Source organism: Dendropsophus ebraccatus, chromosome 1 (genome assembly GCF_027789765.1).
Source record: "Dendropsophus ebraccatus isolate aDenEbr1 chromosome 1, aDenEbr1.pat, whole genome shotgun sequence".
NCBI classification, from domain to species: Eukaryota; Metazoa; Chordata; class Amphibia; order Anura; family Hylidae; genus Dendropsophus; species Dendropsophus ebraccatus.
The window spans coordinates 117633948-117649339 of NC_091454.1; the positions used below are offsets into that span (position 1 = coordinate 117633948).

Sequence of the window (15392 nt, forward strand, 5' to 3'; positions counted from 1 at the left end):
ACTGCGTTCGCCTGGTCTCTAGATGCTTTCTGGTAAGAGAGGGGACATGGGACATGACGTGCCAGGCCCTCTCAGCAAGTCAGCCACCCTAGCAGGGTCCCGACTCCCTTACCCAGCACTCTGCCTAAAATTACCTCTATCCGGAATTCTTCTTCAAAAGGCAGTAAAAGAAAAGGTTAAAATCACATTTATATGTAACTCATAAGTAAACTTAGTTATGGGATCATATTCGATTCCCAAATATCCGCTATTAGTATATTTGCCAGGGCTGCAGCTTCTGGTCTAAACAGTCTAGCAGTCTAAACAAATATAGCCGCTACTTAAAATGTCATTTAGCACCACTTCAACATGTTTCACCACAAGATGCAACAACCTTAGTAAGAATTGGATTGGCTATCCAATTAGGATGGCCAATTCTTCCTGAGGATGTCCTATTGTGCAAAGAAACCACAAAAGGAAAGGGATATGCACTCCCAATCGACGACACACCAAAAGACACCATGTATACCAAAATTTAAAGGGTATGTCATAAATAGCAATGGTACTACAATAATATCAAAATATTATGTTTACTGTTTTTGGGTGGGATATATAGGTGTTTTAGTTGTAATTCCACCATATGGAATACATTGATTGGCTATGTTCACGTTGTTAAACGCTGTAAAACAGCCGGCCGCCGGGCTGCACTCAGCCCGTTTCTGCAGCCGATACCTCTGTATCAGCTGCAGGAACGTTCCTTTTTCACAATTAATTCGCGGGCACCTTTGGGTGTGCCCACAAAACAATCAGCCATTCACTTCAAAGCAATGTACGGCTGCCGCTGCACATTGCATTGTGTGAACTGCTGCTGTTTAAAAACGCTGCTCAAAGAACAGTGTCCAGAAATAATTGACAGGCACACCTAAAGAACGGGCGTTAGAATAATGATATGTGAACACAGCAGGCGGCATTTCCTTGACTTTATTGAAATGCCGCCCCTGCAGTAAAGAACGGACGCTGAGGCCATTGCAATCAGCGTCCGTTCTTTTAAAAAAAACAATGTTGTGTGAACATAGCCTTACATTCCCTTTTAAACCTTTTGTAGGTGTGTTTATTAACACTATTAAAACAATAGGTCATTTCTGATGACACATTCTCTTTACATCTTTTAAAATCAATGGCAAACAATCCCTGGTTTAAAAATGTGTACAGCAAGGATCTAATGGTAACTCATTTCCATCACTATGATGATTATTGTCAAATCTTTAATGGTACAAACCATTGGTTGTTTTAACTAGACATAACAGATTTCATACCTGCAAATTTGGAGACAAATGTCATTTCCAGGATGTTTTCTACCATTAGACTTTTCCATGACTTGGTGGTTCTCTCTTCTTGTACATTACATTTGATTGTTTCTTTTTGTGTTTTATGTTAAGATATGCTGAGAATTACAAACTTGAGAATTAAATTCTTGAAGCTGCACACTTTGGGCGACAACCTGTTAGATTCAAGAGTTGAAATCAAAGAAAAATATTACTATGCTATTTATGACATGGTTGTTCGTGGTAACTGCTTCTGCTATGGACATGCCAGTGAATGTGCTCCGGTTAAAGGCTACTCTGACAATGTTGAAGGAATGGTAAATAATACATTTATCAATTTGTCTGTGTCAATAATTTTTTATAAAATATTTATTTAGAATTGACCATAGGAACCAGTATATACTGTAGGTTTATTATTAGTGATAGTGAGATGACTGCTTAGGAGTGAGAGCTACAGACCAGGAAGTGCCAGCCTATTATGAGTCCCCATGGCTAGAGTGTTAATAAATATAGTGACATGGAAAATAAAAAAAAAATCGCTAAAATATTAGATAGTAAGTATTAACTTGCTGCTTAAGACATATAAGTGTTTCTTGGTTTTAACAGGGTTTTCCCATGATAGCCTTTTATAGCATATCCGCCTCCATCATTCCTCGGAAGGGGGGTGTACATTCTACATTCTCAAGATTATGGGGCATACAAAGACAGACAAGCACTTTCATTTGGCTGTACTGTATATGCATGTCCCACTTCTCCTGAAATTTTTGATTTTACTTTATTAGCCTTATGTTTAATAGGTAATCCCATGTTAAAGTATTATAACACCTTGCTAGAATATGCTATAACATTTTTGATTGTGAGAGTCTAACCTCTGGGACCCCTGTCAGTCCAGTGCACACTGGTACTGTCCCAAAATGTGATTGTGCAAGAAAAATCTAGTCCTTAGGCCCCGTTCCCACTGATCAAAACTAGCGGAATTCCGTGGCGGAATTGTCCGCCGCGGAATGCCGTTAGCCCCCCGCTCATAATTGGAGTCTATGGGAGGCGCGCGCTCCTGCCCTGTCCGCGCTGAAGAATGAACATGTTCATTCTTCAGCGCGGACAGATCAGGAGCACACACCTCCCTTAGACTCCCATTGTGAGCGGGAGGCTAACGGCATTCCGTCGCGGAATTCCGCTAGTTTTGCTCGGTGGGAACGGAGCCTTACATTGCTTTCTTCTGAAAAAATTAGGAGTCTGTGCAGTTACACATCCACTGATGAAAATAGATATATATTACTTCAGAAGATAGCAAAGCAAAATGGTAACTTAAAGAAGTTGCGAAGGATTTGTCTGTAGGTTTAGCCACAGTACCATTATTTGACCTGTTTAGACTGGAAAATTTTCAAATGCATTTTATGGTCACATAAATTCAAACATTTCCTGTAACAAAATTCTTTTATTTAAGGTCCATGGTCGCTGTGTTTGCAGACATCACACAAAAGGTTTAAATTGTGAGCAGTGCATGGACTTTTACCATGATTTTCCTTGGAGACCAGCGGAAGGTCGCAGCAGCAATGCTTGTAAAAGTAAGTGCACAATACAAAGCATCATTCATGCCACTTTGTGACTAGCAGGTTTAAAGCAGTTAAACGTCCAAACTATCCCAATCAATCATGTGTTACAAGGTTACAGATTCATTACAACTGAGCAGTGTCATTCTCTTAGCATTCATTGCATCCTATTAGCTTTCTTTCCCCCCCCCCCCCCCCATACCATGTATATAATTTGTCTTGTTTTGCAGGATGTAATTGTAATGAACACTCCACGCATTGTCATTTTGATATGGCTGTATACATGTCAACTGGAAATACCAGCGGTGGGGTATGTGATGACTGTCAGCATAATACAATGGGACGAAACTGCGAGCAGTGTAAGCCATTCTTCTATCAGCACCCTGACAAAGACATTCGGGATCCACATATATGTCAGCGTAAGTATCAGAGTTTCTGAAAAGTCTTTACTCTGATGCCTTTGCTTCTGGCAGTCCTCCATCATTTCTAAGTCACGGCAGCTATTGTTTTCTATTACTATTATTATTCATGACTCAAGAGAGGTGTTATATGACTTTATAAGGATCTGTTACCAGAACAGTTTTGCTTGCCTAGAATTCCCTTAGTTGATGTGCTTCCTTTTTAAAGACCTGCATTGTCACTTGAATACAAGCTGTAGAATATTAGTGCTATATCCCTATAGAAAAATATAACCAAAATTCCTTTTCTTTTTTTTTTTAGCTTGTAACTGTGACCCAGCTGGTTCTCAAAATGGGGGCATATGTGACCGCTACACTGACTTCTCAGTGGGCTTCATTGCTGGACAGTGTCGTTGTAAAGCGAATGTTGAAGGTGAACGGTGTGATCGGTGCAAGGAAGGGCACTATGAGCTAAGTGCAGAAGACCCTGATGGATGTCAATGTGAGAAACCTCTGACTTTAGTTTATGCAAAATGCATATTTAATTCAGATTATATAATATTTATCTGTCTCTTGCAGCCTGTGGATGCAATTCTCTAGGAACAATACCTGGCGGTAATTCCTGTGACGCTCAAGATGGCAGCTGTTATTGCAAGCGTTTTGTAACTGGAAAGAAGTGTGACCAATGCATGGTACTATTAATCTTAACTAATATTTACACATACACTACCTTGGTTAAGTGCTGCATTGCTGCCTGTCCCCTGCTATACTCTCAAAGTAATACTGCATGTGCTCCCTATTTAAATTGGCATACTTATAAGTGCAAAATTATCCTTTCCACTAGATCTCATAATATAGACTCTTTTTAATGATATAACTATTTGATATTTAAATCCAGTATTTAGGTATGGGCATGAGAGTTGTTATCCTACTTATAGTATTTGCATGTAACTCTTATGCAGCCAGTAAAATTGTGCAATTGCTTGAGATGCATAATACAATGGCATTTATACTTGTGCTCTGTAGAATAAATGTAGTGCTTGTATAAATGTCTACTTGGGGGCCATTCACATATACAGGATCTGCTGCAGATATCAATGTAACTATATGATTGAACACAGCATCAAGTCCGCAGCTTCATATCTGCTGCAGAACCTGTACATGGGAATGTCCCTTTATTCTTGCTATAGAGCACTTATTAGGAATATATTAGTTATTAGCAACATTTGTGTCTTTTTCTGTACAGCCTGAATTCTGGGGTTTAAGCAACGATTTGGATGGCTGTCGTCCTTGTCACTGTGACCGTGGTGGATCTTTCGACAATAAGTAAGCCCAGACCTAATTTTTTCTCTAGTAATCATTCACTTTGTAAGCTGTAACATGCCAGTGAATTAGCCGAGCAGGACATTTCAAGAATATGCTGTAAATCAGGCAACCAATGGGTTGTAAAACTTGCAAACTGGTAAAAAGCAGTTGAAGCAAACAGACTATACGGATCAGATTTAACAGGGTACAGTTAAACCCGAAAAGACAGAATAAAGTGCACTAGCTGAATATTTCTGCATCGCAAAATAAGTGATACATGAACATACATTGTGTATGTGTATTGCTGGGAAGTGAATCCTGGCTGCTTTTAAATCTTTTTAGATCCAGCTGTAAATTCTGGATTGTTTCCTGGTACATCTTATTGTTAGCCCACAGCTGCTATAAATGAGTTTTCTGCTGTTTCCAGCTGTTCTCCTGAATCTGGCCAGTGTCGCTGCAGACCACACATGATAGGCCGCCAGTGCAATGAAGTGCAATCTGGCTTCTACTTCATCTCTTTAGACCATTACATCTATGAAGCTGAGGATGCAGATTTTGGACCTGTGAGTATTTAATCTTGTGGAAGGTTCTGGTTCTCACTTATCACTATTGCTTAATCTTTGCTGTTTCCCCATAGGGTGTAAGAACTGTGGAAAGGCTGCTTCCTCAAGATCGTACTCCTTCCTGGACCGGACCTGGTTTTGCCAGAGTTCCAGAAGGAGCATACTTGGAATTTCATATCAACAATATCCCGACCTCTATGGAGTATGACCTTGTAATTCGCTATGAACCACAGGTATGCAGTCATTGGCAGACGTGGGTAGAGTGAGGTGAGGGGTGGTAGTCAGTATTGCCCTACATAAGCCTTCTGCTGACTATCAGACATATTCCTGCTAATTCATCCCAGAACTCTAATCTGTTATATATTGATGTTTTTTGTGTCAGCTTCCAGAACAATGGGAAGAGGCAGTAATTACAGTTATACGTCCAGGAAAGATTCCCACAAGCAGCAGATGTGGTAACACTGTACCTAGTGATGACAACCAGATAGTGGCATTACCACCAGGATCTCGGTAAGTAAACATTCAGCTCTTACAGTATGGCATACATGAAGAAGTTGATTTGAGGGGAATATTATCCTGATGTTTCTAACTTAGCTTAAAACACAAATTAGGGCCATGTTCCCACTGCGTAAGTTTCTTGATTACTACGGAACTTACGTAGTGGTACCTTCTAAGGTATCCAGGACAAAGTGTATACACATAGCTCTCCGGCCGGGATCCCTAGCGGCGCCGCAAGAAACTGACGTGTCAGTTTTCTGTGGCCGCAATTCATTAAGTAGCAGACAACAAAAACCCTGTCAGTTCACACAATGGAGCGTGCGGCTTTGGCCCCACCCGCTCCGAATCCAACGGCAGTAAAGATCATCCGGCCGACACTGCATTGCCAGCCGGGATGATCTTTTCTGACAACACTCGTTCGGGTCTGAACGGTCAGTGTCTTACAGAGTAGGAACATAGCCTAAAGGTAAATATAACCATACCATATCATTACAATAGGTGTGTTAATTTGTTTTGGTGCAGAAACACTGCACAACAGATCCGCAGCATCTGTGTATGGTACACATAGATGTACTCTTACGGTACAAACCCACTTGAAGTATTTGCTGCGTGAATCAGTCTTAAAAATAAGCAGGCAAAACGCAGGTTGGCTTTATACAATTGTTCTGCGTTAAAATAATGCGTCATTTTAAACAATATAGCAAAAATCAATAATGCAAGTGAATGTAAGAGATCTTATTGGTCAAAAGAACTTCTTTCTGCATTTGCAAGGCTATTTTCCCTCCTCCCCTTTCACTTATTATCTGTTTATAACTATGGGAAAGCATCAACAGCCGAGTGAGTATGGCTAAACGCACCATTACACAGGCCGATTATCGGTAATGAGCACTCCTAGAAGCGCTCTTTCAGCCGAGAACAGGCCATGTAAAAGTGTCAGAAAACAGCGGACAAGACCACTTGAAGTGCCCACTCATCGGTTGATTGCATCTTTTTTGCAGCAATAAAATTTATCATGATGACATTGATAAGAATTTGTCCTGCCTTGTGAAGGCATCACAAGTGAGCGCCGATAACACTGATCAGCACTAGTGTTAAAGGATGCAGGCTTTATGGCCAGGGAAAATGCTGGATTCACACGTTAGACTGTTCAGTACTAGTCTGGGAGCTGTAAGTTGGGATTGCACTCTCCTGTTTGGTGTGTGTATATAGTGTATAGGAGCCAGCACAGATGCTAGTCTGCATCCCCACTGTAGCTGAGCATAGGGAAAGCATGAAACACAGACATGGAATTAGCTGGGTGGTAAATGGGAGGGGTCTATCATGATATGGGGGTCCGATACCCCCACTGATCTTGACAAATAAGATCCCACAACACTAATTCACCAGCATAATGTCCTGTCAACCTGGTTGTGCAAGGAAATGCAGCCAGTCTTGCAGGATGCAGGAAAACCACAATGCAAGTTGGAGGAGGTAGCCCAAGTAAAAAAAAAATACGAAGGAAAAGTAATTTACATGTTTACTATTCATCAATTCATCACATGGATGGGTACAAGTCACAAAGTTATAGATGGTTCAGCATGTTGGCTTACAGCCTATTAGTCAAACCTGTACTATTCAATCACACAAAGTACTGACACCCTCATCTACTCCAACATGATGGTGTTGTGAGTTTGTTGTAGCATCTCTTAAACCCATGGAAGCAATTTTGGAGTGCAGTCTGTCTCAAAAACCTAAAAAAGAATGTGTGAGTCTTTGCAACTGGTCTTCTGTCTGTTCATCTGTTCAAGTGACTTTACCCACTATTTGTGAGAGCAACTGTGTACCAGCATGCTTTGTTTGCATCAGCAGCAGGAGCCTGTGACATCCCAGCAGGGTGCAGTACACCCCTTACAAGCTGGTGCTATAAGCTCCAGTCCTTTCATGGACATTACTGGTCACTGTTTACAGTGTTGATCAAATGTGACTGATCAATGCAACAAAAGCACAGCTTGTATCTGCATTAAACTCCACAAGTTATCGTCTTTGTGGAAACACGGGGCATACAGAAATTACATTAGGTGACTTTACATAAACAGATGTTCTACATAAAGTTACAGAAATCAGCCATTCTCTAAAATGTGCTTTGTTCTCTAGGTATATTGTCCTCCCTCGTCCCATATGCTTTGAAAAAGACCTGAATTACACAATCCGCCTGGAGCTGCCCCGCTATTCGGTTAACTCTAATGTGGAGAATCCTTATACACTCATCGACTCTGTGAGTGCACTCTTGATGAATAGCTGGATATTTTCCATGTTCACTGTTTGCTCTTTAATTATCCTTTGTAAAGAATGAACTGAACTGTCTCTGTATAGAATCAAGTTATCACTGACGCTGCATCTAAGCAGGGAACTGACTACAGTTGACTACACATTTTCAGTAGAACAGTCTTCAGCTATTGTTACACAGCAATATTGTTCACGTGATTTTTCCAGCTATATAGTCTGACTTATTTTAGTGTATACTAATTTGCTGAGAAGCTGTAAAGTAACCTATGTTTACTGTGTTCTGCACTCTGTACTTTATTGTCAGTTAGTGATTTTGGGCTTAAATTAAGTGCATGAGGATATGAACTTCTGTTACATGTAATGCCAACAAATACAGATCTGAGTGAATCTTCAGCTGAATCTGAAACATCCTTTTCCACAGATTGTTTTGTTGCCTCATGTCAAGTCCCTTGACTTATTCGGCACGGGAGGCTCAGGAGAGGATACCAGCAATGCCTTGCAGACGTACGATAGATACAGATGTGCAGAAAATAGCCAGAGTGTTGTGAAAACTCCACTGACTGAGGTCTGCAAAGAGTTCCTCTTAAGTATTTCTGCTGTCCTACATGATGGTGGCCTGGGTATGTAGCACCCTATTTACATGCTTTATATCTCTTTATGGTCAGAAGGAACCACAAATGTTGTTTGCACAGTTGTGCTTTGTACTTTTGACAATGGCAACATTAGTACACCACTGCACAAACAAGACATCTGCCATCAAAATAGTATAGTTATCTTTTAGAATATGTAAGTAAGGCTCTGTTCGCAATGGCATTATGGCTTCAATTTAAAACTGACCAGAAAAGGACTGACTTTCAAAAAGTTTCATTGGCTTAGAGTGGTTAAAGGGGTTATCCAGTGCTACAAAAACTTGGCCACTTTCTTCCAGAGACAGCCCCACTCTTGTCTCCAGCTTGGGCAGGGTTTTGCTGCTCAGTTCCATTAAAGTGAATGGAGCTTAAATGCAAACCGCACCTGAACTGGAGACAAGAGTCATGTTGTCTCTGAAAGAAAGTGGCCATGTTTTTGTAGCACTGGATAACCCCTTTAAAATAGCTCTGCTGGCAAGTAAATGTGTAAGGACCTCCAATGGTATGCCCTAGCTTGCATGTGAACATATCTCAATTATAACAAATTCTTTAGTTTTAAACATTATTAGGACATTTAAAAAACCTATTAAAAACAAAGGTAATTATAAATTGTAAAATGAAAGAAATAATTTACAATGTTAATAAATTTGCAGGTGTAACAACCGAAAACCAAAACTGTAATGGAATGGTATATGAGTGGGTTTACTTTTCAGATAAGAGACAACATAGTGACCTACAGAAAGAAGAGTGCCCAACAGTAATGGCACAAGTACTGGTATGTTGTAATAGAGCACTTTTACAGTTGTTGTTTTATTTTATTTTTTTTACTCAGAATGTAACTGTGACCCACAAGGCTCCTTGAGTGCCGTATGTGACCCCAATGGAGGACAATGCCAGTGTCGCCCAAATGTTATTGGCAGGAAATGTAATAAATGTGCCCCAGGGACCTATGGATTTGGACCTAATGGATGTAAACGTATGTATTATTTTATAGTAATTGAATGAATATTATGGTAATCCATCCAAAATGTTTAATTGTGAACCTGTAATTCTGTTATGTATTCATTTACCACTCTCATAAATTTCACCTACATCAGCACAGGCAAGAGTTTTTACTGCAAGTACAATTGATGCAAAATAAGATAGCTAGCTCTTCTAGGGAAAAGTTGAGAATTCCTGGGAAAAAAATTAAGACTTAAACTGCTCGATCCTTGCATCTGTCATTGAGGAATAGTCAGTTTACACCTATACAAATTAGATTGTCGAGGATCCTGACAACATTGTCTTATTCAACTGTAGGTTACAAAATGGAAAGGATATCCTAATTTGACATTACATTGGACATGTACCTTTCTTTTGCACTCCTTTTCTTCCTGTCTAAATAAGTAAAATATTTCATCTTTAACTTGGTTAAGAACTCCAGTTAATTGGTCTTCAACTTTGCAGCTTGTGAGTGTAACTTGAAAGGATCTACTCATGCCTTTTGTGACACGGAGACTGGTCAGTGCCCATGCTTTCATGGTACCTTTGGACGTCAATGTGATGTATGTTTGCCTGGTTACTGGGGATTTCCTAACTGTCAACAATGCCAATGTAATGGACATGCAGATGAATGCCACCCACTCACTGGAGAATGCACTAGCTGCAGAGATCATACTGAAGGATACAGCTGTGAAAGGTAAATCTTTTTTTCTTACAAACTAAATATTTTAATGGTGTTGTTTTGTTATCAATGTAATTCTTTGTGATTTTTCTTACGGCACTTTTAGATGGGCTGACCCATTCCCTTAAACATACCATTTTTTTGTTGACTTATTGATGGGCCTATTGCACAGGGAAATATTGGCTTGTTTGGCGAATAAATATCCCGCATAATAGGACCTTTTGTGTTCTAGTATTGAGCATAGATAAATGTAAGCATCTTGGTGCCATATTTGGGGTCCCCTTAACTGGTAATACTGGTTGGTTGGTTGGTTGGTTGGGTGGCTCATATATAAATTCTTAAAGCAAATCTATCATCCCACTAGAGAAATAAACATAATTTCATTCCCTTATCAGTAGCGCCATGCTGATTTTAACACTGCCCCCCTTTTGCAATTTGGCCACACCATTCCAAAGCTGAATCCTCTTCTCTAAACATGCTAATGAGCAAATCTGGTGCACTGGAGGTAGACCGAGCACCCTCAATGCATTGATGATGCATCTAATTAATGTTCGCCTCCCTGAAACTGATAGTTCCCCTCCCGACCTGGCAAGATCCTGCACAGCTACAGTATATTCAGTGTAAGAGAAGGGTATGAGCCTATACTTCATTAATGGGAGGGGAAATCAGTCTGACTCTCTCAGGTCTGATGATTAGTTCCCTTTAATATCTGAAGCTGAATTAAATGCATGTTTTACTGCAAATTTAAAGGGAAACTATGAGCAGGTTAGACTAATCTAACCTGCTAATATCTCCTTATAGTTCATTGGGTAATGAGGATGAAGGTAACCTTCTTTGCAGTTTGTAGTTAAATCTATAGGCTTGTAAGTCAGTTAGGTGTACTGAAGACGGGTGCACCAACTTGTCCCACCCCTAGCACTGATATTCAGAAGAAATTTCAGGCTGGCCAGGGGCGGACCAGTGTACGGAGGCAGTACGTCTAATTTTTTTTATTTTTTTGTGATTATTTATAGGTGTTTAGCTGGATACTATGGTGATCCTAGATTAGGCTCAGGTGATCACTGTAGGCCTTGCCCATGCCCTGATGGACCTGGTAGTGGACGTCAATTTGCTAGTGGATGTTACAAAGATCCTTCAACAGAACATGTAATATGTTCATGCAACAAAGGCTATACAGGTAATCATTTACAGTTTGTAAGCCACAATTCTTGGAACTTTCAGCAATTGACTGATATTGGCTGAAGATTTTAAATGTATTATTAGAGATCACTAATCAATGGCTGACTATGTAATAAATGACCAGGCCGGAGGTTTTGTACTTACATCTGGATAGCTGCAGGGAATCCTGTGCAGGAAATATACTATTAGCTCTTTTATGACTATACTTATAAACTAATATTCATATGGACAGCGATGGAAAGTAATGCTTTTGTGTTCCCATCTTAGGTATCAGGTGTGATGAGTGTGCCTCTGGTTATTTTGGAAATCCAGAAGAGATTGGAGGAACATGTCAACCATGTAATTGCAACAGTAACATAGACATGTCAGATCCACTTTCTTGTGACAAACGTACCGGACTATGTCTAAAGTGTCTCCATCACACAGAGGGCGAGAACTGTCAGCGCTGTCAGCTGGGGTACTATGGAAATGCTTTCCAGCAAGACTGCAAAAGTAAGCCTTTGAATGTATATCTCAGGGAAGCAAAAATAAAACAGTTACTGAATATTGATAGAATGCTCAACCTTATATCGGTCAGTTTGCCCCTGAAAAAGTTAGTGTCCCTTCTTAGATGACACGGTATTACCTGACAGACAGAAACTAACTTACTATATTACTTTCCATCTTTTTTTGATAACTATTATGTGTTTGATTTTCAGAGTGTGTCTGCAATTACCTGGGTACCGATCAGGATAACTGCCAGGGAGATGTCAGTTGCCACTGTAATATTACCACAGGCCAGTGTCCGTGCTTGAACAATGTGATTGGACAGAGCTGTGACCACTGTGCACCAAATACCTGGAATCTAGCCAGTGGAAATGGGTGTGAGTCATGTAACTGTGATACTGGCCGTTCTCTTGGTCCATCTTGCAATCAGGTAAGTGCTTGAGTAATAGTTTGGACATATATTACATCTATTCTGCTAAGGTTTGTAAATCTCACCTGTTTTTCTTATGACTTCCCCCACAGTTTACTGGCCAGTGCCACTGCATGCCTGGCTTTGGTGGCAGAAACTGCAGTGAATGCCAAGAACTTTTCTGGGGCAATCCAGATGTTGAATGTCAAGGTAAATAACGTCTATTATTTTCCATAATTGTGAAGTGTAAATAATGAAAACAGTAAAAATATCTGTGGATGTGTCATATACGTATATATATTTCACAAAAGTAACTATGATCTGCACAGTCCTTTTGCTGTCTGCAAAAATCTCCATTTTATCAACATTATTAATTTATTTTGTACTTGTTTTATTAGCATATGTGGGAGATGGGTGAAAGGTAGCCCTAGCAATATTTTCAGCTTTTAAATGGACTTTCACCACAGATGGTGAGGCCCAGGCACCCTCTTTATCAGTCTGAGGCCCAGGTTAATGTTGTATGTAGTTAATGATACTTTATAAGATCCTGTTGCTTGGCCTGGCTGCAAAAGGGCTAAAACCTTCAGGTAAAGGCACAAATTCACATGTAAATGTATGGTAGAACTCTTTCAGTTATTGCTTAGGCCAGTACTGCAATAAACTTTGCCCAACTAGTTTAGACCATCAGCACAATCTGTTGTAGCAGTATGTAAATATGTAATAAGAGCACATGAATAATGCACATATCTTGGGAATTGGAATGGTGACATAAGATCAAAGGCTCTTATCATATTGTGATGTAGTTGAGAAGTGGAACAGTTCATAGTTGTCACTAAGGATTAACTAGAAGAACAAAAAGCTGCATTTTGCTGCATTATCTAGCTAAGAAGCTCATTAGCCTTTGATTTGGAGGCTTCACTGCCCCCAGCTACAGAATCCTCTCCTAAAATCACTAGCTAAACAAATCATTGATCCCTTACATAGAAAAGCATTTACATACACAATGTTTTAAAACAACCTTAGAATAATGTGATTTTGAACAGGAAGTTAATGTCACTTGCTTATTCAGTCATTTTGAGCTGTCTACAAGTTGGAGTATGCTTTCTAATGGTGTGAACATATAATAGTCATCTAGTGTGTCTTAATTATAGAGATTTAGTCAGTGCTGATCATTGGAGTCATTGTGTATTGTCTATAGCCTACATGTTGCTGAACAGATAATGCTTTGTAGAGAACGGCAATGAAGGCATGCCAGTCCTGAACAAAGTCTTAACTGTTCACTTAAAAAGATTTTTTTTTATTCATTTGAATAACTGGCATGTGGGTGGGTGCATCGACAACAGTTTTGCGGTATCATGATACAGTTTTATTAAAGTTTCATACAAATAGTTTCTTTAGGATGCTACGCAGGTTTGCAGAGCTTAACCTGGGCCACATCTAAAAATGGGACAATCCCACATAGCTTCTTGAATTCAGTAATTGTGCTGTACAAAGCTGACTTGCTTCTAGCATGACTTTCAGGGATACCGCTCTCATGCTTGGTTTAGTTTAATGAAAGAACAACATTCTTTTTAATAGTGCGTGAATTAGAAATCATTGGACTTCCTGCAGTTGAATGCATTCCATTTCTTTACTTCTTAATCTTATTCTTTTGTACTTTAGGAAACGCAATCATGTATGCTCCACTCTTATTAAAAAAAAAAGTATTGCTATAATTCACGGTCATCTGTTCATATACTTCAGTTTTCAATAAACTCTACATGAAAATACAACCCAACCCCCAACTGAAAATACATTTTAACCATTAAAATACTTCCTCTGACACTGTCAAAGAGATGGATTAGATTATGGGTTGGATAGTAAAACACAGCTTTAGTGTCTTCTGAAAATCAAAAGTTCATTTCTGTAGAATTTTAGTTTAACATTCCTTTCATAGAGATAGTTAATGGCTCTTGCATTTAGAATCTCCCTCCCAGTTTTATCTTTATGTAAGAGGAGTTTAAGTGACCCTCACTGGAAAGATCTTTGTTGTTTAGGGTAATATTCCCATTTGAAAGGCCCAGCAGGAGATCCTAATCACTGTGGCCATTGTACACAGATCTTTGCAGTTTTGTTGGGAGAGAAAAGATGCTTATTGTTGAGTCTGTGGGACCATATTAACTCCAGAGTTCATTATAATTGCATATGATTCATACACTTGGAAAGCCCATCTATTCTTGTAAAGCTGACATGTTAATTAGAAGGCCCTCAAACATTGTTTGACAAACATCTGATTAACTTATAACATGCTGTTAGCATATCAGTGAAGGACAGAATGAATACCAAAGGTTTTATTGTCTCAAAAGCTCCTGGCGCATACGTTGAACATATTTATATGCCCCCAGCATATGCAAATTAAGTTTTTTAGCAAAAGCTTTACCAGTATACATGAGCAGTATACTGTATAGGAGAGTGTAGTGTACTGTACTCTTCTAATCAGATAAATGCACTTTATTTCACAATTGTATACATATACATTGCCATAGATGGTACTTCCAAGAAGGAAACAAGATGTGAATATTGCCTAAGACCTGTATGACCTTTCTGGACCTGTCTGTTTTAGTAAATACATGAAATTACAATTATAGAGCATCTTTTCCCATAGGCATGTGTTTGACCATTCCTAGTAGGAATGTAAGCCTAAATAGCCAACTTAGTGTGTATTTACACCATCTGACTATGCAATCAAAGCCGACAATGTGAGGAAATGCCCCTAGCTAGTAACACCCAGTTGGCTATTCAGTCATACATTTCTAGTAAACATAACAGAGAAATTGGACAACACAGAACTATAAGAAAACATGTTCCAGGATGATAATTTCAGGAAAAATCCAATATTTACTACAAGAGGGAGGTCAGAAACATACAAATAATTCTGAAATGTATTTCCTGATTAGATCTGTCACACACCTCTACTATTTTGCTGATTTTTTTTTTTTAACCAATTTACAGTTTAAAAACTGTTTTAGCATCCGCTATATTTAAAAATATCTCCTAAATAAAACACATTTTTTTCCTTACATATTTCTAAGAAATAAAATGCTTATTTTGTGAGATTATCTTTGATGTTGTTTTTGTCAATGCATGCAATGCAAAATATT

At 39.2% G+C, this 15392-nt stretch overlaps 1 protein-coding gene across 1 annotated transcript in view; it reads left to right on the plus strand.

Annotated features, from left to right (window-relative positions):
- Nucleotides 1–15392, plus strand: part of LAMB1 (laminin subunit beta 1) — a 33636-nt gene that overhangs the window by 9551 nt on the left and 8693 nt on the right. The window contains exons 8-24 of the mRNA XM_069977282.1: nucleotides 1419–1621; nucleotides 2752–2872; nucleotides 3088–3276; nucleotides 3578–3757; nucleotides 3835–3947; nucleotides 4502–4581; nucleotides 4988–5123; nucleotides 5198–5356; nucleotides 5506–5633; nucleotides 7755–7875; nucleotides 8308–8506; nucleotides 9348–9491; nucleotides 9962–10193; nucleotides 11192–11355; nucleotides 11625–11849; nucleotides 12056–12273; nucleotides 12366–12462. Of these exons, the coding sequence (XP_069833383.1) occupies nucleotides 1419–1621; nucleotides 2752–2872; nucleotides 3088–3276; nucleotides 3578–3757; nucleotides 3835–3947; nucleotides 4502–4581; nucleotides 4988–5123; nucleotides 5198–5356; nucleotides 5506–5633; nucleotides 7755–7875; nucleotides 8308–8506; nucleotides 9348–9491; nucleotides 9962–10193; nucleotides 11192–11355; nucleotides 11625–11849; nucleotides 12056–12273; nucleotides 12366–12462 (2709 nt within the window). The remainder of the gene's footprint in view (nucleotides 1–1418; nucleotides 1622–2751; nucleotides 2873–3087; nucleotides 3277–3577; nucleotides 3758–3834; nucleotides 3948–4501; nucleotides 4582–4987; nucleotides 5124–5197; nucleotides 5357–5505; nucleotides 5634–7754; nucleotides 7876–8307; nucleotides 8507–9347; nucleotides 9492–9961; nucleotides 10194–11191; nucleotides 11356–11624; nucleotides 11850–12055; nucleotides 12274–12365; nucleotides 12463–15392) is intronic.